The sequence below is a fragment of the Pseudorasbora parva genome, chromosome 8 (assembly GCF_024679245.1).
Source record: "Pseudorasbora parva isolate DD20220531a chromosome 8, ASM2467924v1, whole genome shotgun sequence".
Classification (NCBI taxonomy): Eukaryota; Metazoa; Chordata; class Actinopteri; order Cypriniformes; family Gobionidae; genus Pseudorasbora; species Pseudorasbora parva.
In genome coordinates, this window is record NC_090179.1 from 25,793,727 (window position 1) to 25,815,645 (window position 21,919).

Genomic DNA, 21,919 nt, shown 5'->3' on the forward strand with positions numbered 1-21,919 from the left:
AATCGAATCAAACCCAAAAAAAGTAAACCGCATTACCACATCTTTCCATGTCAGTAGGCCTATGCAGATTTGATTTCAGCCTATTTCAAATTCATTGAAACTACTCAAAATAGTTAGCCTACTCGTTCGTGTGTCGGGCATCACTGTTACAGCCGAAAGAAAACACCGGACACACGACATGTTTGCTTAAAAATGTAAGCTTCTCGTGTCGGCATAGGCTACGCTAAAAGCCACTCGTCAGCCAAGTAGCCTATATTTATCTTTGTACAAGATTGTACAAACCAAGACCAGTGTCACATTTTGTTCATTGACTACCATTGGTAAACTGGCTTACCTCAAGAAAATCTACAGAGCCCCGAAAGGATGGTGATAGATAAAATGAGACTAGATAAAAAATATTTGCGATGCGCGTTCTCCCGTAAATGTGCCTCGATCAACTAAGAACTTATTATCTCGAGAAATTGAAAAACGAAAAAGTGAAGGCAAAGTTTTGCTAGCAAACTATGTTTCTTTGTTAACTTGGGTGATGATTGTTTCATCAATAGCCTATAGATGTCATTTTTGTGCTACTTAAAAGTCAAATAGCCTATATTTTTTTGTTGTTGTTGTTGTGTGTGTGTTAGCTAGTTAATCAAAAAATGTCTCGCAACAGAACCATGGGATTTTGTGTCTCAGGTGCTTGAAAACCGTCATGGGACACTATATAGCGTGATACCATTTTGGAGCTTGACATCTAACGTTAATGTTTTAAGAATAAAGGGACTTTGGTTTTAATCATACGTTTTAATCAGGCCTACACTGCCATCTACTGTTAGAGAGGAGAAATAACAGTTGCTTGGACTGTCAATGACATTTTATGACACCAGCATCATCAGTAAATCAATCAAGTAAATTTCCAAGATAATATCTCTAGAACGGTTTAAGGCAATAAGGAAATTATACTAATCTCTTGTATAGCCTACCTGTGCAAAATAATTCAATATCTCGATGTGGTCTTTGTCCTCAGGGCCTGCTAATTTGACTAACCTGTCTCTCATATCGGAATATATTTAAATCAAGCTAATAGTGGTAGTGACTGCATATTATGAGACTCCAAGAGTAAACACGCTCTCTTGTTTCCTCTGGGTAGCAGTAGCAGATCAGCGGTGAGGCTGTTGCTATAGAAACGCAGGCAGCACAGGTTGTCGTCGGCTGTTCGGTGGAAAGGTGTTGAAGGCGCACTCATATGTCAGGAAAGAAGGCAGGCGGATCTGAAGACCGGCGATTAAGAAAGAAATATTAAAGGACTTGGTCAGAAGAAGGACATGTCTGAGCGAGTAGCCTCATGTGGGAACCTCTATGACACGAACAGCCTTCTGCTTCGGTACTGCAACGGTAAGTTTGGCAGCGACCTGACTGACTGAGCATTCATAATGAATGCGCGAGAGAGCCACACGAGATGGTGTGTTTTCGTCACACATTTCAAAACGTATTGTCTTTGATATCAGTCAGTTTTCAACATTCCAGCAATGTAATGTTATTGACGTTTCAGTGCGTCACTGCACAACAAACGACACTGTCTTTATGTTTCTTATACATGCAAATTTCATTCTCTCCTAAAACATTTTTTGAACAGCATAGGACAAGTGCGTTTGAGATCAGTGTCATGGTACAAGAATGAACATCTATTCAGATTCGGCTATTTGAGAATTACTATCTGAGATGTGCTTAAATTTATATATATTCATCCCCTTTTTAGATATGCTTGAAGCCCCTCATTCTCAGCAAACCTGATTCAGCTAGCTTTCTGGGACTTTGTTGTTTGGTTTCAACTATACAAGGTTTTAGTGGAAAGAATGTACTAAGTTGCTTATTTATTGTGAGCCGTCTAGTAATGTATAACATTACCCACCTATTAAGATGGATTTACCAGGGTTACTGTTAGCGATAACAATACCTTGAAGCTTTGGCTACTTGTTAACATCATGTCTGTTTTCAGCATTATCGTGACTGTTAATACAGGGATCTTATCTAAACAAATGTCTGACAATACATACTGTGAACAACAGCAGAAATGTGATTTAACTGTCTAAAACACTGGTCTAAATATTGCATTGGTATTATCTATTTTACCAACAGATGAATGTGTGTCAGACGACAAAAGACAAGCTGAAGATAAGCTGTTTCTCCTGCCTATCAAGAATGATAAGCCTATTGAATCTGCAATCTTAGCTGAATTATTATATGGATAATTGCAATTTATTATTTCCATTTTTCCCCATATTGCTGAATAGACCTGCAACTTATTTTAGGGTAAAATGCATTTCAAAACCACAGACAGTTCTATACACACACACACACACACACACACACACACACACACACACACACACACACACACACACACACACACACACACACACAAGAGTTAAGCATTTTTTAAAGATTTATGCAATTTAATTATTAGTAAAATCCCATAACATTTTATTTGAATAATCCTTACATATTTTAATTGAATAATTGATTAAGAATTGTTTAATTATTTAATTAAAATACGTAAGGATTATTCAGTTCAATTTGATGGAATTTTACTATTAATTAAATTGCATAAATCTTCAAAAAAGGAAAAACATTTTTGTGTGTACAGCAAATGCAAATATTTCAAAGCAATAAAGTACAATAACAAAACATTATTATATTTATTTAATAATTATAAAGTATTAATTTAATCTTATAATAAAAAACGAACACAATAAGAAATCACAATTAAAATGCTTGAGTAAAATTTACAGTTACATAATTCATTTCAGTCAATCACTGAAGGTCTTGTTGGGAATTCGATATGATCACTATTGTGTCTTTATTCTAATAACCATTGTGCACAGCTTGTTGCTGTTGTCACTTAGGAACGTCTGTTTCATCAGTTCTTATGAATAACAGGCTCTCTCAAGGATAGGTATCAGTGTACATTGTGGTCATTGTTTGTGTTTTCAGGTCAGTTTCTGTGACAGATGGTTTGGCTGAACAACAGATGGATGGGTAGACACTAGACGGTCAGTGTACGATGAGACTGGGTCAGAAAGGGTGTCTGTCCATGTTGTACAGTTGGATGGTTTAGACCGATTATAAATGTTGTAATGAAGATCTTAAGATTAGACTATGATATTAAGAAACTGAATGCAAGTCCCTGATGGGAATCATACTGCTTCAAATGATAAGAAAATGAGCATGCGAACCAGGGGTGTAAAACAAGAAGTCATAAATTGTCAAACTGACATATACACTTTAGTGTGCTATTGGTGGAGGCTGGTCAGTGCACTTCCTGGTAGTGCCTGGCTGACAGGTCTGGAGTTGAGCCAAAGCTCTCTCTCTGCCAACAGCACCACCAGCAGTTTTCTACCGCATAGGAGACGGGGAGCAGCATCCTGTTACAAACATCACCCTTCTCCTCTTTACACACAGCACAGAGGGTGGGGGAGGGTGAGGAAGGGAGGTCCAGACACGGGATCAGCCATCCAGCAAGCCAAGGGGAAGGTGGGAGAAAGAATCTTTGGCCAGGCAGGCATTTGGCACCTTTAGGAAACCCCTGGAGAGCTTCAGCGGATCAGGCTGTCTGAGCGGGTGACTGACAGGCGGACATAGCACTGACTGGAATGGCAGGTAGGAGGGTAATACAAGCAGAGCGGGATGATGAATTTTTAAGTGTGTTTGGTTACTGAGCATCCGGTTTCCTCCAGAGTGCTTTTGTCTTCCAGCATCACTATAGCTTCATCCTGCCTTCTCCTCAACTCCACTTTTGCCTCCCATTTTCTTTCACTTTTATTATTTCAGCTGGCATGCTCACCACCTGCTGATTGCTGCTTTATTTGTTAGTGTGTGCAGGCACTAACAGGTTTATTATATGCACATTTAGTGTGCAGCCCGTTGCATTGCCCTTGAAAAAGAGACAAGGAGCCGCTGTTTTATGTGAAATATGATATTGAGGAGCTACATTTGGAAAAATGTAAATGTGACAGGATTTTTTAATGAACTTTTTCGTCTGGTTTTGACTATTGTGTTTGTTTATTTGTTTATTTATAAATGGTATATTTAAATGAAATGTACCCGATGGCCGACACAGTGAATCAGCATTTGAAACGTGCTCAATTGTTTACTAATGCTTTCATGATGGTTAAAAATTCATCAAAGTGCCCATGCAATCTCTCTTTTTAATCACAGATGGTTCACATATTGAAAGTTTTCCAACATTTAAAATTGCAACAAAAAAAATCTATAAAAAAAAAAACAGTGCAAACAAATGATGCTCAAGCTTTTCACAATCCCTTTTCTGAGCCATTAGTTTTAATTACTTTTAACCAACAGGACATTCAGGTCAATGTATGAAGTGACAGGTGTGCTAGAAAGGAAACCACACGTGTACAAATACTTTTTATATTAATTTTGTATAATACTATATTTTTTTTAAAACAGAAATTTCTAGAATCACAAAATTAATTTTGAGAAATTAATATATCAACAATCCTAGTTTCTGTTATGAAATAATTTACTCGCCCTCATGTCGTTCCAAACCTGTAAGACCTCCGTTCATCTTCGGAACACAAATTAAGATATTTTTGATGAAATCTGAGAGCTCTCTGACCCCTCCATAGACAGCAATATAATTACCACTTTCAAGGTCCAGAAAGGCATTAAAGACAATGGTTCAACCTTAATGTTATGAAGCGGCGAGGATCCTTTTTGTGTGCAAAAAATAAACAAAAATAACAACTTTATTCAAAAATTTTATGATCCTGTGTCACCGCTGTTGATGCAGTGTAAATAGTGTAAGTAGCTTTGTCCTAATTACATCAGAAATACCAGAGGAAATATCTTATGGAAAGACTTGAAATGAGAACTACTGGTTAAAAGGGATAGTTCACTCAAAAATGAAAGAAAAAATAAATATATATAATGATCATTTACTCACTCATGTTATCTCAAACCTGTATGACTTTATTATTTGAGCACAAAAATATCTTTGGCAGAAGAAAGTTAAACAGTTTTGGACCAATTGTACTGTACAAATTCCAATCAGTACACATTCTAATGCTATAACATTCTGTTTGTCTCTTTCAGATGATAATGTGTCAGCTGGGAGTGGGATGGAGATGGATGACCGTCTTTCTCACCTGGAGCAGAGGGTGCAGCTGCAGGAGGATGAGATTCAGCTGCTGAAAGCGGCGCTGGCGGATGCTTTGAGAAGGCTGGGCTGCTGCGAGGAGATCACACAGACCAGCAGCAAGAAAGGTGGACCTACTAAAGGTCAGAGCTTCATCATGGCCCTCTGCTTATTGTCATTACGTGTTTAGAGCCTAGAAAACTGCCTATTGGAAGATATTTTTTCCATCTAAAGCAACAGATAATCTAAGGGTAACTTTGCCGTAGGAAAATTCTGAGATGTAACATTTGTGTTAGCAGGCAAGGTTCTTAACTGTTATAGGATATTTCAACCAGGGATGTATTGTAATACATATATGTGGTTACATAAAAAGTTTCCACGTGGGAGGTGAAGATAATTTGCATGTCATCTCATTGTGTTCCTCTGTTTCTTCCTTCCTGATTTAGTTCGGCAGATACTGCAAGCTCTGCCATCCAAGCCTCTGACAAATGGCTATGTGCAAACAAAACGTTTGACTGGCTACCCTTCCTCTCCCTCCTCTCCGAAAAAGGAGGTACTGATGTCTATCAAAAGGTGAGAGTTATTAGATATGTCATTTTCTATTGCACATTATCTCTACACATTTTCAAATGGCATTTTATTGGAAAATATGCTGGTACCACACATTAAAGCATTATGTAGTGGAAACATTTGCATTTATTCTACACCAAGAGTTTTGTTGCTCAATAATGTCAGTATTGCTTCTCGACCTAAAGATGGCAGTATTGAGTAATAAACCATTTGAAACATTTAGCATGATAGGTCCCAAGTAACTCTACAGAAAAGAGCTGTAATGGTTTCAGGTTTCTTATGATTTATTAATAGTTGATATAATCATTCATAATCAATATTAATGATTTTTATTAATGTGAACTTTAGAAACTGCTTTTTGACCCGTCATAACACCACAACGAGTCTGCTGTGTTGTTTACTTCCAGACTGACATAATCACTGTCTTCAAAATAACATCCTATCATATTCCATATTTATTATAATATAAGTATATACTGCATACTATTTTGTGAAATGGTATACAGTTCAGCACTCAGAATTCAACTAATGCTGAATATTGAAATACACAGTTCGCAGTAAATCTTTAAGAAGTCTCTCTTCTGCTCACCAAGGCTGCATTTATTTGATTACAAATAGAATAAAAAGAGTAATTTGAAATTATGCCATTTAAAAGTACTGTTTTTTGTTTAAATATATTTTAAAATGTAATTTATTCTTGTGGCAAAACTGAATTTTCATCATTACTCCAGTCTTTAGTGTCACATGATGCATGTTTGTGATGTTCATAAGACAAAGGGTATAATGTGTTTGGCTCGGAAGTGGGCTGCAAAGGCTTATGGCAATATTTGGGCATAAAGGGCAACTAAAACTTTATAAGCCTAAAACTTTACTGCCGGTCAGCCCATGTCACAGTGTGTTTTCTACTACAAACATGATTCTATCATGTTTTCAGCCAAGCCCAAGACCTGCTTTGTTCTCTCCTAGTCTCCTATTTCTTTGATGTCTTTCTTTCCTGGCCTGTGCATTGTGCCTCACTTATTCTTCTCCACCTCATGCTCTTGTCTCTGTGTGTCAGGAAAAGCATGTCCACAGAACGCCTGTCCACGGTGAAAAAGGAGATGTCCGACTCCCGCAGCAGAACCACCTCATCCGGCAGCTCAACATGTGGAAAGAGAGACAGGTACCTTTTCATTTAAATAAAGTGCATTAAACTCAATGATTTTTCTGTACACAGAGATGAAAACTCTTTCTCTCCACAAGATGTCAACACAGCCAAAAATAGATGCTACTTCAGTATCTAATTAGATGACAAAGCCAGACCTTTGGTCAGCAAGACACCAGAGACAGTAGGTGAAGAGAAAGAATATCTATAGAAAGCATTATATAAAATAACATTTAGACCATGATTTGAGCTGAATCAGATGTATAGTTTTGCCAATTTAGGCCTTCTTTTGTTTAAGTAGAATGGTACTGCAATTGTTAAAGCAGCACTTGGTAACTTTTGCTCTCGGGGTCCCCCTACAGTTGGGAAAAAATATTGTCCTCTACTACTGTCGTAAATTGTCATCCTACATCAGGGGATGTACGCGTGCATTTGTTGACATGACAACCATGATAGCCCTGAACTAGTGATGAGCAGGTCGTCTCATAACCCGTACAATATAAAAATATATTATGAAGCTTGAAAAGTTACCTAGTTACGGTGACCGATTTAGTCCAAGATTAACATGGCAGTCCCCCTCTTCACATTCCACACGGTGCCATCGAGTGTTAAAACGCGAAAGGCGAAGCTTGAATTTGCGGGTATGTCCCTCTTTGGCTAATGTACTTTCAAGATGGAGGGGCAACATGGCGACCGGCATTCGAACCCCTCACCCGTATGCATTTTCAATGGCATATTATAAACTTACGAGAATAATTTATTACTTGAAACAAGTAAATATACATTAATGAGCACATGTATTTTTGAAAGAACTAAGTGTTTTTAGCTAAGAATAAACTAAAAAAGTTACACGGTGTAGAGTCAACATTCTGGTTCATATAAACTTCTTACCTGAAGGTTGGTACATAGACAATAATAATTTCTGTTCAAAAGAATGGGGTGGAATTTCAGACGAATACTATCAGAGTTATATTAAAATATTATGTCCTGGCGAATCCAAGCTTTATAATGGCAGTTTATGGAAGCCCAAAATGTAAAGACCAAAAAGTCCATCCATCCATCCATTATAAAAGTAATCCATACAGCTTCGGAGGGGTTAATAAAGCCCTTTTGAAGTTAATCTATGGGTTTGTGTCAGAAAAATATCCATATATAAAACTTTATTAAGTAAAATTTCTGGCTTCCACTAGACAACCTTCCATATTCAACTTATGAAGAACGTGTAACACCTCTAGCAGTTTGGAAAGCTTGCACTATGTCCGATACCATCATCGAGGCAGTTACGTTTCCTTTAAAACATGTTAAATATGGATATTTTTCTTACAAAAATGCATCGCTTCGCTTCAGAAGGCATTTATTAACCCACTGAGCAGTGTGGATTACTTTTATAATGGATGGATGTACTTTTTTGGGCTTAAAATTTTGGGCTTCCATTCACCGCTCCCATTCAGAGTCGCCAGAACTCTGATTGTATTCGTCTGAAAGAAGAATGTCATACATATGGCTTGAGGGGGAGTCATTTATGGGGTGATTTTTATTTTTTGATGAACTATCCCTTTAAGCAGCATAACCAGTTTCAACATTAAAACTGTCAACTGACAATAAGCAAGATTGTTTTTTAAATCAGCATATTAAAGTTATTTCTGAAAGGTCATGTGACACTGAAGATTTGAGTAATGGCTGCATGTGAAAAATAACATTTAATATATTAAACTTTAAAATAAATTAAAATAGAAAACTGTTATTTTAAATTGAAAATATATTTCACTATATTTTTTTACAGATTGCTCAAATAATTGCAGCTTTGGTGAGCATAAAATACTTCTTTCAAAAACATTAAACAAATCATACAACCCCAAACGTTTGAAAGGTGTTATTGTATGCTGTTTTATTATTTCTCATTTTTCTTATTAAGTGAGATATAACTACTAAGTGTGTTTGTTGTGCACACACCAAGAAGGCTTAGGAACAATGTGATCAAATAGTCATAAATAATTTATGGTGTGTGTGCATGGAGTTCCAGGAAAGAAGGTAAACACAGATGTTCAAGCTAGACATTTGTCAATAAAAGGGTTATTGACTGAGATCCTATCAGAGCTGTATAGCAACCACTGGAAAACTCATTAAACTTTCATAAAAAGAATCCATTAGCCAGGTTAGCACTTAATATAGTGTTACATTTAATTCAATTCAATTGTAATTGTTTTACTATTTTATAGAGGAAAGGGGGGGTAAAAATTACATTCCAATAGAGAACAATTTAAGCTTGTCATTATATGAGACCATAAAGCCTTTGTTCCTATCAAAAACTACTACGTAATGAGAGATTAAATCCCCTAAAGGGTTAATTATCAGTTCCAGCAGGTTTCACACCGAGCTCCTGCAGGATGTTTGTACTTATTTTTATGGCACAATGATTGAGATGAAACTTTGTGTGGCACATGGCAGCTTTGTGCACTCACTTGGTTGACACTCACCACTAAAACAGTCTCTTGACCACAGAGTGAGAGTGCTTCATGTTACTGCATTGAAGCAATGGAGGGTGTGGTCACCCAGAAAAGGGCTGTCATGCAAACTGAGGAAGTGTCCTCCCATTGGTTAGCAAGGTCCATGTTCCTGCAGAGCTGAAGTTAACTCAAACAAGGAACTCAGTCTTTTGCCTGACGCTTCTGCAAATTCCAGCTAGCGCTTAAACAGAATAACGGGAAAAACAACATGAAGAAATCAACCAGGTAAAGCTCAAGTTCTTGTTAAGCTCTTTCAGGTCTTCAAAAGAAAAACTTTTGGTAGTTATAGGGTGAGGTTGATAACAGAATTGCTTTCAGCTTCCTGCAACAAAGCAAACATAGATAGGCAAACAAGAATATTTACAGCATCATGGCTTCTGTAGATAAACAAAGGGAACGCACCTGGGCTAAGTATGTGTCGCAAATTCCCTAATGAGAACAAAAGACTGCGCAAACTTTAAAAGCATAGATGTAATTCGACAACCTTTTTCGTACGCATTTTACTTTGCTGTTGTGGGGCTTTAGTTTTGTTTGTCATAGGGCATGTTTTCGTTTTTACATAATTTTGTGAGTCATTTAGCAAAAATGTACATCTGGATTTGATTGCTTTTGGTATTGTCAGACTGAAAGATTGTTATCCATTCAACTTCCATACAAGTTAATGTAATGTAATAGATCTAATGCATAAATTGAACTAATTGCTTTAGTGTATTGCTGAGTTAGATATTGATTGTTACTGCTTCTCAGCTGTATGTATTAAACATGAAACCCACCCACTGCCACACACACACACACACAGCGCTTTGAAGGCAAATTAGAGTGAGTGCATCAGGAAAGAAAATGGTTTGAAGGATATCATGTCCAAAGAACTTCAACGGAAGCTTTTAGTGAATCACTTGTTTTTAAAGATCTTTAAAGATACCGTGCATGCAAATCTAGTTTAGTGTATAAAATCCACTATTTGTCGTCACCAACACTGTGTGTGGTATGGATGGGTGTGTGCATAGTCAGTGCATTAGTATAAGTCTCTTTTGAGGTCACGTACATTAGTGGTGCATACTCGCTGCATTATATTGAGTTTGTTTGCTACACAGCCTAGGGTGATTACTGGGTAAATAGATTTTTCCGGGATGTGCTTGCTTGTGAGAAAATGTTGCGAGGGCAGCTGCCATTTTGTGTGCCATAACTTAAAATCAGGTGTGTGGAGCCCTAAAATGTTCCCTAAAATGAAGTGCTTACAATTAACAGTGTCCTTACTGAGGGAAATAAAGAACACTGCATATGTGGATCCAAATGAGGCATATATGAACTATTCCATACATTTAGACATCTAAAAAAAAAATTAGATGGCTAAATAACTGCAGCTTTTGTTATTAAAATGAAATTAAATGAAAGTTAAATAAAAATGTTGTGTGATTTTAGCCTACAGCCCTACACCACTAAAACTGTGTTATTAGAGAAGAGGATTGCTTTGGTGTGGCCCGCTTTGTTTCAAGCTTTGCTTTGATGAAGTGTTTGGATGGTTTTCCCATGGACACAAACAGATAATTGTGGGAGTGTTTCTTTTCAACTGCACCCACGATCCTTCTGTCTCCCCTTTACATAACAACATTTCACTTTGCCCTCTTACTATAGAAAGGTCTAGATTTCCAGCCAGAGACACTGTTTGCTACACATTCTGAGTTCCGCAAATGTATTCCAGCAAATAATGCTGGATTGATGGGTCTAATTTATTACTTCCAGCTGTCTAAGACAGGCTGTCAATCATGAAAGTCTTGCATCAGCACAAAGGAAGTGGGAAACAGTGTGGTTAGGAAAAGCAGCTTCAAAATGCACGCACAGACACGCACTAAACATTTAATCTTTTTATTAAGGTCTCTACGTTTAAAGCAATTTTGTCCATGTTTGTTTTCGAAGTGAAACCAGTGCTGGCACCCCACCAAATCTGTTTAGTCATGTAAACAAGCTCTGAAACTGGCCATATTTAGTGGAAAGCAGTTTTGGGTGCCCTTCTCCTCCTGTCACTTTAGCTTAGCGTTCTCTCCATTGCACAGATCTATGAGAGGCCACATGAAAGCTGGGTCAGGATTAATAGATGAGCTCAATGAATTAGTCATCCTCATACAGAACACAAGTCAAAGAACGCAAACAAAACTGTTCAGAAATGTTTTCAGAAAGTTTTTGTTTAACTTGCAGTGCAGTTTTTGTCTGGCTAGTTGTTTGTAAAGGAATGAATGAATAAATGACTACTTTCTCTTTTGATCTTTTAGCAAAACCAAAGAGTGCACCTTCAATGCTGGTAAGTTATCATCTATTTTCAATTATTTTTAATCAGTAAAAACAAGTCCTATTTATACTGCGAAATCAATATATGTTTGGTAGTGTGTATGCTTTTACCTTTAGTGCTTTGTGTCAACTGTTCATTGAAATAAAGCTAAAATAAAATATAAATAGAAGTTGAAAATTAAGCTTAAGTACTAATAATTACTAAAACTGAAAAATTATTTGAAGCTACAAAAAATATATATAAAAGGACAAAAGCACCTAACATTAAAAAAAACGTAAACTGCCTTTAAGATAAAAAGTATAAAAATGAAGCCCAATTAAAAATATTAATAAATATAACGCATAATAACACGAGCCATGGCAGTGAGTTTTGCCTCCAAATATAAACGGCTAGTTTTAACGTACAACACACTTTTAAATCATTACAGTGTTAAATTTTTCAGTGAAGGAATAAGCATGTTTTTATGTAAATGCATGTAAAATTGATTTAACTATGTTTAACCAACAGTGCAAGGAGAGACTGAGGCCTGTGTTATGGAAAATTATCAATTAGCCTGACTCAATCCCATGCATTACAGATAAAACTATTATGGATCAAATTACTTTTGTAATGGGCACCTTGGTTTCTAAGTGAACATGGTTATGTCAGTAGAGCAGGGATAATTTGACAAATCATCCTTAACAAACCATGTTTGCATGTTTCTGTTTGGCCGCTTACATTTCTGTCCTTCTTGAACAGATGATGGTTATGTTAGGATGTTCATACGTGGACGTCCAGTCACCATGCATATTCCAGACCAGCAGAAGGAAGCCTACAGCCTTGACCACAAGGTGGCGCAGCCAGAGCGCAAGCTAAAACTTCAGTGGGTGTATCCTTTTGATTTAGCTTCAAATGTGTTTATTAAGGGAATTGTTCTGATATTCTAGTGAATGATGATTTGATAGATCATTTTTAAAGTTGAAGTAAATTTAATTCTTATTTTATAATTTATCCAATAAAAATATGAATTTAATGACTGGCTGTAAAGTACAATTAATAATTGAACTGCTTCAGTTATTTTCAATTGATTTTGAGATTATTTTCTAAATAGGTTGAAAATAAAGGCAAATTAACCCATTTGAAATGTGACACAAAAAGAGTTCATTTAAAAGCATGCATCAATGGAAAAGCTTGTTGTTTCTTAACACACTTCATTAGTTATGGCTATAGGGGAAGAGACTGCCGTTCCAACCTCTATCTTTTGCCGACGGGAGAGATTGTGTACTTCAATGCTTCTGTGGTCGTGCTATACAATGTTGAAGAGCAGCAACAAAGACACTATCTGGGCCATAATGATGATGTCAAGTGGTAAATATATATTAATTTGATGTGCTTTTATTTTTAAGAGGGTTTCCACATACTTAATGAAGATGAACAGCACTGGTAGAACTACTGCGGGAGAGAAAACAGTCCGATATGGATACAGGCGGAAAAGCATTTCCGATTTCAAATGCAGATCATTCTCAAACTAGGTCATTGTTCAAAGGTCCAAAAGATGTTATCATTGTGCTTATCATCTTCATGAACAAATATTGTACCACTCTATCGCCACCATTCAACAAAAAGAGCCAATGTACTCGTGTTATGTAAGGAAGTGTTGCTGATTTCTGAGCAAATTTGCATTTTCAGGGCCGGATCTTTCTTGCTCTTATCTTCAAGATAAGCGAATCCCACAGTATAGTCAAATATATCTGCAATCAAACTAGATTAGGCTTCTGCCTTGTTTTTTCTAATATTTGGCTGCCAGCAATGCTTGTACTGTTCACCATTCAGAGATTATTTTTATGTAGATCTCTTCTGTAGTAACAGAGCATTAACATGCTATTTGTTTTTTGAGTTCTTTAACATTTGTTGCTTATGAGAACAACACTGGAATGCTTTCACTGTGACTGTCAAAATCCCTGCTGGTTTGCAAAACTGTTTACCGCTTTTTCTGGGATCAGACTGCATTCATTTACTGTTCCCTGGAGATAAAGGGAGAGAAGGATAGATGGGAAATCTTTTCTGACAAGCACTGATCCTGACAATGTTCTCTTTGCAGTTTGGCCATCCATCCAGACATGGTCACCATAGCAACCGGACAAGTTGCAGGAACATCCAAAGAAGGCAAAGTTAGTTCATATCTAAATTCTGTAGCAGCATTATGATTTATTGATCTTGCAGCTTAATCGAGCCTATGCCCAACGAAGCTACTGTGCTCATCTATATTAGCATTGTATATTAACCTTAAAATATGTACTTTTATTAAGCAAGGATGAGCAAAAGTAACAGTAAAGATGTTTATAATGTTACGAAGGATTTCTGTTTCAAATAAATGCTTGGTTTCCATCACAGGAAAAAAATATATTTAAAGAGAAAACGGTTATTTTAAATTGTAGGATCATTTCACAATATTACCGTTTTACCGTATTTTTGATCAAATAAATGCAGACTTGGTGAGCAGAAGAAAACATATTACCGAACACAAACTATATTAAATATTGTAAATGACAAAAACAGTACATTCCTTTTAATATGAACTATTCTGATTTAGAAAGGCTCTATTCATATGCATATAATAAGTGAATCTTTGTTTTTCCATCAGCCTTTGCAACCTCATGTCCGTGTCTGGGACTCGGTCAGTCTGAACACTCTTCATGTGATCGGAGCAGGTGTGTTCGACAGAGCTGTCACCTGTGTTGCCTTCTCCAAGTCGGTAAGGGAACTTGATAAGTAATCTGTGTGCTTTGATGCCATACGATATATCTGAATCGTGCACTATGGGGTATAGACAATGAACATTTGATGAATGGCTGAATGAACAATGGCATTTTACATAAATATAATTCCTCTCCTCTTCACAGAATGGTGGTGCTCATTTGTGTGCGGTTGACGATGCAAATGAGCACATTTTGTCTGTTTGGGACTGGCAGAAAGAAAAGCAGCTGGCTGAGGTTAAGGTGAGGTGGTATGCTTTTTAAAAGCTGCAATACTGTACAATTTCTTGCATAGTGAGAAACCTGAGTGTTCAAAGATCAAGTGGTTTAAAATCCTGACCACGCACGTACGCCACCATGACGTCTTTTTGACGTGTGCGTTTTCATCTGGAAGATGTCATGTTTGTCTTCTTAATCTTGTAATGTAATTACTTGCGTGGACTATAACATTACTTTCCTGACATCAACAACCACCGGGCTCTGTTCTATTATGTAACACCCACTTTCCACAATTGAATAAATTCTCTATGGATTAAATCAAGTGTTTTTCCTCTTGGAATATTCCGTTTCAAGCTGTTTCAGGTAGATTTGAAAGTAAAATTATCATGTTTGCACACAAATATAACATTTAATAGTTGGTAATAGGTGACATGCAGTATATGTGTTTACTGGGAACTAGTAGAAATGGCAACACCATTTCTACTAACACTTTAACAACACTTAAAGTGTAACACTTTAGCTCTAGTTCTCACTAATAACTAGTTACTTATTAGCATTCATATTACTAGGATATTGGCTGTTTTAGTACTTATAAAGCATTCCTTAGTCCTACTCAATACCTAAACCTAACAATTGGGGGTTTATTGAGGCAGAAGTCGTAGTTAATAGTGAGTATTGGATCCTAATCTAAAGTGTGCTGAAGTGTGCAACTTTGTATTAGACGAAGGAAGAATACATCTTGTTTTGTGTCAAATATCCGCTTACAATTTTGCAGTGTTCCAATGACTCAGTGCTGGGTGCTGTCTTCCACCCTATGGAGGCCAACCTTATTGTCACCTGCGGGAAGTCTCACATTAACTTTTGGACAATGGAAGGGAATACTCTTACAAAGCGCCAGGGACTGTTTGAGGTTTGCAGCATTTACTTTTACTTTTATACAAAGTCCGCATTGTGATATCTTTGAGTGTATTCCCTCCAAAAAATCCCCACAGCACAACGATCTAGGAACGCTTATGATGATTTTATTTCATGTATAATATAGGTATTATATTATTGTGTATTATTATTGTTTTATATTTTTGGTATGCTTTCAGAAACATGAAAAACCCAAGTATGTACTCTGCATCGCTTTTGCTGAGAATGGAGATGCAATCACAGGAGATTCTAGTGGAAACATCTACATCTGGGCTAAAGGTCAGCAAATAATTATGCCATTATTCGCTCTGCCAAAATACTTATCCAATTGCCACATTTTAAGTAATAAACTGTATTTTATCCTTCTATTCACATTACTGCAGTTATAAAAACAGCACCTTCATCTGTATGACCGTTATTAGTGGAGATATTCCCTTAGTGCAGCCTATGATTTGATGATGAACTCTGATTTAAAGGTGGAAACAAGATCAGCCAGGTGGTTTCGGGAGCCCATGAGGGTGGGATCTTCTCTCTGTGTGTGCTGAAGGATGGAACGCTGGTGTCAGGAGGAGGGAAAGACCGCAGGGTGCTGCAGTGGGACCATGATTACCGCAAAAAAAACGAGATTGAGGTGAAGTTTATGCCTTGTTCTTTCCTTTGAGTGGAATGAAAATTGACTTTCATTATGAAATGCAGAGAGAAACACCCAAATAGATACTTATTTTTAAGGATCACCATATATCCTCCAGTACGCCTTTTATTGTTTTGATGTTATCATATTCCTAGTACTGAAATGTAATCCAGGCATCTTATTTATTTGATCCAGCTACATAAGTACCGAATTCACTCAATGTAGAACAATTTGTACAAATCATGTTTTAGCTGAGATGTACAGATTACACGTTCCTTAACATATTTTCTCTGTAATCAGGTTCCTGAGGCCTTTGGCCCTGTCCGCACTCTAGCTGAAGGAAAACAGGACGAGCTGTTTGTGGGAACAACCCGAAACGCTGTTCTACGGGGCTCTTTTTCTGGTTCCCTCACTCCTATTGTTCAGGTATAGGTTTTCAGATGATATTTCCTTGTTTAGATGACTTTTGGCCTTATGTCTTTACCAAAAGTCAACAAGATCACAACATTTTCCTTCAGTAGCCAGACCTCAGATTATAAACATGGCTGTCCCAAGCATGGGGCGGGGCCTTGTGTGAGTTAGTGGAATTTCCCCTTGTTAGGTTTGCCAAGGCCCTATATAGCTCTGGGCCTGGTGCAGTCGCATCACCCTAAGGATGAGTATGGACCATATTGCAGTTTATTCTGGCCAAAACACAGACAGGAATAGACAGGATGTAAAACAACCAATTACATTTATTGGTGTTTACATACCAATTTTTTTCTTCTTCTCTGAAATCAATTCTATTGGTCCAAAAGTAATAAGTGCAGGGCATTGTTGCTTTTCTTACCCTGGTCTCCATCTATGTTTTCCATCTGTGAAAGGGTCACACTGATGAGTTGTGGGGCTTGGATGTGCATCCTAGTACTGAGCAGTTTGTGACATGTGGTCAAGACAAGCAGGTCTATCTCTGGGACACCTCTTCCCATCTGCCTCTGTGGAGCAAGGCCATCGAGGTTTGAATGAACTCATTCCACTAATATGTAATAATAATAATAGAATAGAATTTGTAATATTTTAATATAAATATTATTGCAGTACTGCATATGATATAAAATTTAATACATTTTACATCTTAAAAATATTTAATACAATTTTATTTAGTTTAATATGCATCACAATATGTAAAAAACAATATAAAAAATACAACATGTAATTTTATTTGTTTACATTAGATTACATTTCTTTTTAATATTTCTTTTTATTGTTTAATACTGATATTAATGTATTAAATGATTAAAATATAAATAGTAATAATTTGTGTGTTTTTATTTACATTATTTAAAATGTTAAAAATGATTTATTTTATTTTATTTAAGGACCCTGGACGTTCCATTGGATTTCATCCCAGTGGCACTGTGCTTGCCGTGGGCACCATGACTGGAAGGTATGGTTCCACACGGCAACTCTAAAATAACTTTTTGACTGACTTTACATGTCAATCGGCTGGGTTTCAACAACAAAAAATATAATGCAGACACCTATTGAACAACTCTGGATTAAAATTAGAATGTTCTTTTATTAACTGTATATTTTATGTAAAATATTTGTAAATCTGACTTAACTAATGCATCGATATACTTGTTTTTTTCTTTTTTTCTTCTGTTCAATATTACAGGTGGTTGGTGCTGGACACTGACACCCATGATCTCGTCTCTATGCATACAGACGGCAATGAAATCATCTCAGTTATTAAATATTCTCCAGGTGTGATATTTTTTGGTTTCTCTATTTTTAATATATTCTAATATGCATTTTTTCCTGTGATAGCAAATCATCTTTTTACACGGCTGTGTATGTGTCTAAATCACCTCTCACATCATCTCTGTCTCACAGATGGGGCGTACCTTGCCGTGGGTTCCCATGACAACTTTGTTTACATCTACTCCATTACTGAGAATGGCAGGAAATACAGCCGTGTTGGCAAATGCACTGTGGGTTTTACAGAGAAATTACTTCAGCATCCCTTACACAAATATTGGGGGGGGGGGGGGGGCAACTGGCCTCACGTGCAAAACTCTAACTACAGTCTGCACAGTAGCAGTTTATGTTGACCAAACTCTAGTTCATTTTTCATTGCTTGAACACACTTTTCAAAACTCTACACGCTTATCCCATGACTTTAACCACAACCTGCACAACACTGTCGATTTACAGCACTTTGTTCAAATGCTAACACACTGCTGTCAATACCATGAACCACACATTTAAAACATAGTTTTAAAGATGAATAGAGTTCAGCCTTGTGCCTTTTAAACACTGCTGATTGCAATTTCAGCTGAAAGGCCCCTCAATTATTTTTTCGAATAACAGTATGTACTGTACTTTAAGTTTCTACTTTTTTTTCTCATTATTGTAATTCCGTAAATTACTACAGTAAATTACTTAACTGTAAAGATGAAAAGTTTGTATTTTCTTTATTGGTGTTTGATGCTAGTGTTTTTACTCTCAGTGTGTTCTGAGTGGCTGCGTGTGTTATCTCGGTGAGGGTTGTGCATAGTGTTTTTCTGCACTGAGCCTTTTTTGAGCCATGTGTTAAGACAGGGTGTCCGCGGGGTTTTAAAAAGTATTAAAAAGTGATAAATCAAAATTGTCAAATTTAAGGCCATTAAAAGTGTTAAATGTGGTCTCAGAGGTATTATTTTTTTCCAAATTAGGTATTATTTTTTCAGACTATCAGGTGTCCTATTCTGATTGAAATTCTATCTGCGTTCGCGTTAGTTTGTTTAGATATGGGCTTTAGCATATCTGGGCACATAATCAAAGATCTTTCGTCTCCGTCTCAACGTATGTTTGATGCCGACGTCATATTCAGTGGTCGTTCGGCATCATCTCAGAACATTGCGCGCTCAACAGAAGTGACCGGCTTACGTTTTATTTTAAACTTGCTTCAAGGCATATCTTCAACGACTGTCCCCATAAGAGCAATCTTAAACGATTTATATAAAGTCTAAAATGAACAAAAAGAGTTGTGAGAGAATGAGGCGCGATCCATAGACCGTATATAAACAGTGAGATCCGCGTGTCTGTCTGCTCTTAAAGGGACAGCAGCCAATAAAGCTTCCTGTCAGGGAACAGATAAAATGACTTGCTGCTCTTGACTAAATAACTTTTGTAGCTTTAATAAGGATTAACTATTTAATTTATAGTTTATGCAGTGCAGACTGCATATAACTTTGATAACTGTATTACATTTCTGTATATTTCCTAACTGTTAAGACAGGAAGGGCAGGAATAAACATGACATTTATTATGGGTTTATGTTAGCATTGTTTTAAGTTTACTTAAATTAAAAACTGTCATATTTTTGAAGCCTAATAATGAATGTAAAAAAAAAAAAAAACAGTAGCTGTATTAATATCAGTAATACTGGCCTTCATTCAGAAAAAGATGCCATTTAAACAAGTATTTAAAATATACTGTCTTTATGTTGTTTCTACATTAATTTGATTAACTGTGAAATTATTATATTAAAATGTTTATTAAAAACGTACAAAAACTTTTTTTTTTATTGCGATTAATCACAGAAAAAATGTGTGATTAATCTAGTTAAAGTTTTTAATCGATTGACAGCACTAGTTTTTAGTATTTTGTTTAATTCAACAACTTATCACAGTTATAGAAATGTAATATTTGGCTCCGGTTTTGTTGCTGGAAAAAAACACTAAATCATTTAATTGCTGAATTACCAATTATTAATTGAAATCAAATGTGTATGCAGTAATGCTTCTCCTTAACCGACCTTTGTGAATGTTGAGATCTATTTTACTGTCTGAATGATAACTTAATACAGATTTCCTCCTGGTGTCGATTCTAAATCTATTCTTTTTTGTATGTTATATATGTCAAAATCTGTGTAAATAATAGGTCGCTGATTAACACTTGCAATTCAGTGTCGTGATGGTTTTAAAAAATATTCTGAAGGTAGTAAAAAAGGTATTAAAAAGTAGTAAATTTAACTTAAGGATTGCTGTATATACCCTGTAAGAGTTGTGTTGCTTGGATTGAGTTTTGCAGGTGATGTGAACTGTTTAGCTCAGGTGACTGTTGGTAGTTCAGACTGTAGTTAGAGTTTTGAACATGTAGCTCCAGTTGTGTTCCACTGTTGTTTAACAATCGGGAAAAAAAAAACTGTAATTAGGGACCATAAGCACTCATTTAATACTGTGTCTTGCATCTGTAGGGACACTCCAGCTTTGTCACTCATCTCGACTGGTCTGCCAACAGCCAGTTTATTGTAACCAACTCAGGCGACTATGAGATCTTATTCTGTGAGTTGTTTTCTCAGCTAACAGCTTTGACGATACATGGAGCTCAGATGTCACTGTTTTAATGGCTAATGTCATGTTTTCTGTTCAAAAGGGGAGGCATCCAGTGGAAAGCATGTAACTAGTGCAGATGCAGTGCGTAATCTAGAGTGGGCCACCTCCACCTGTGTGCTGGGTTTCAGTGTGTTTGGTAAGTCACACCTTACACATTAAAACTAATTATTATCATCCATTTAATTTTTTATGAAATATTATTTTCTTCTTATCCCTTTCCTTTTTATTTTATGGTATTTTGTTGCTTCATTTTATTTCAAGGGATCTGGCCTGAGGGTGCTGATGGAACAGACATTAATGCTGTATGCAGATCACATGACAACAAACTCCTTGCCTCGGCTGATGATTTTGGCAAAGTGCACTTGTTTTCTAACCCCTGTTGCCAGCCAAGGGTGAGTTTTTCTATCTATATTTTTTATTTCTTTTATTTGATCATTCAAGCAAATCATACTCTGTAAAACATTTTCCCTTTATCCACAGGCTCCCAGCCATGTCTATGGTGGACATAGCAGCCATGTGACCAATGTTGCCTTTCTGCATGACGACAGTTGTCTTATTTCTACTGGTGGGAAAGACACCAGCATTCTTCAATGGGTGCTCGCTTAGTCACATCTGAGCCAACCTGTTACAACCTCACTGTAGACTCCTGCCCACTAGAGGGCAGCACTGCTGTGCCTAATTCCATTTTCTGCTGTCCTGTTTGCTTGTACTGTGTACCATTTTCTTAGGTTTTACATTAAGTGCTGGTATAGAGTTAATTTTGACTCTTGTCCAGGTGTAATGACCGTGATTGTTTGAGGGGTTAAGGCTGAGCTTAAATTGATGATAATTGGCGAACTCTTGCTTTGCTGAATGGCCACTAGAAGGAGCTCTGGTGCAGAAAACTGTGCAGAAGCATGTAGTCTACTGTTGACACTATTTAAGCCTATTTAAAGAGCTGTATGTGTTGCTGAAGTCTATAGAAATATATAATGCTGTCACTTAGTGAAGGTTGTATTTTAATATTGGAAGTACATAATAATGCCGTGGCACTTGGCTTTTGATGCATATCTAGGGGAGAACTTAAGCTGTGCTTTGCCTTTTATTTGTTAATAAAGTTTGTCATATAGCAATGAATTCACTCTCAAAATGTGTCTTGAATCAAGAACAAAATCTAGAAAAATAATTGTAAAAAAAAAATATATATATATATATATATATATATATATGTGTGTGTGTGTGTGTGTGTGTGTGTGTGTGTGTGTGTGTGTGTGTGTGTGTGTGTGTGTGTGTGTGTGTGTGTGTGTATATGTCTGTGTGTGTGAACACATGTCTACAAAAGAAAAAGTACAATAAAATAGATGATAGTATTATGAATATGTATAATTAAAATGTCATAAAATAAAATGTGCAAATTAGTATTACAGTATTTAA

At 36.5% G+C, this 21,919-nt stretch overlaps 1 protein-coding gene across 3 annotated transcripts; it reads left to right on the top strand.

The window, feature by feature from the left end:
* The first annotated feature begins 72 nt into the window (after positions 1-72).
* On the top strand, positions 73-21,622 carry eml2 (EMAP like 2). Of its 3 annotated transcripts, XM_067450529.1 has the most exons (23): positions 73-194; positions 1,130-1,374; positions 5,095-5,280; positions 5,584-5,710; positions 6,765-6,869; positions 11,629-11,657; positions 12,384-12,513; positions 12,843-12,992; positions 13,726-13,795; positions 14,269-14,379; positions 14,528-14,623; positions 15,375-15,509; positions 15,694-15,793; positions 15,991-16,145; positions 16,446-16,571; positions 17,009-17,140; positions 17,504-17,571; positions 17,803-17,891; positions 18,021-18,118; positions 20,368-20,455; positions 20,547-20,642; positions 20,768-20,898; positions 20,987-21,622. In XM_067450529.1, exons 2-23 carry the CDS (start codon positions 1,305-1,307, stop codon positions 21,110-21,112), a joined length of 2,418 nt encoding a protein of 805 aa, XP_067306630.1. In that variant the 5' UTR covers positions 73-194; positions 1,130-1,304; the 3' UTR covers positions 21,113-21,622. The 3 variants fall into 3 exon arrangements, with proteins under 3 accessions (XP_067306630.1, XP_067306631.1, XP_067306632.1); XM_067450530.1 differs by lacking the exons at positions 73-194; positions 1,130-1,374 and adding an exon at positions 3,480-3,639; XM_067450531.1 differs by lacking the exons at positions 73-194; positions 1,130-1,374; positions 5,095-5,280; positions 5,584-5,710; positions 6,765-6,869 and adding an exon at positions 9,446-9,583.
* The last annotated feature ends 297 nt before the right edge of the window (positions 21,623-21,919 follow it).

What these genes read in the sequence shown, in the direction of transcription:
- eml2 (XM_067450529.1), top strand. Translation starts at nt 1,305, where the DNA reads ATGTCTGAGCGAGTAGCCTCATGTGGGAACCTCTATGACACGAACAGC. An exon ending in GCAAAAAAAACGAGATTGAG is followed by an intron (nt 16,146 to 16,445) that starts GTGAAGTTTATG and finishes CTCTGTAATCAG; the next exon opens with GTTCCTGAGGCCTTTGGCCC. An exon ending in GTGGGCACCATGACTGGAAG is followed by an intron (nt 17,572 to 17,802) that starts GTATGGTTCCAC and finishes TCAATATTACAG; the next exon opens with GTGGTTGGTGCTGGACACTG.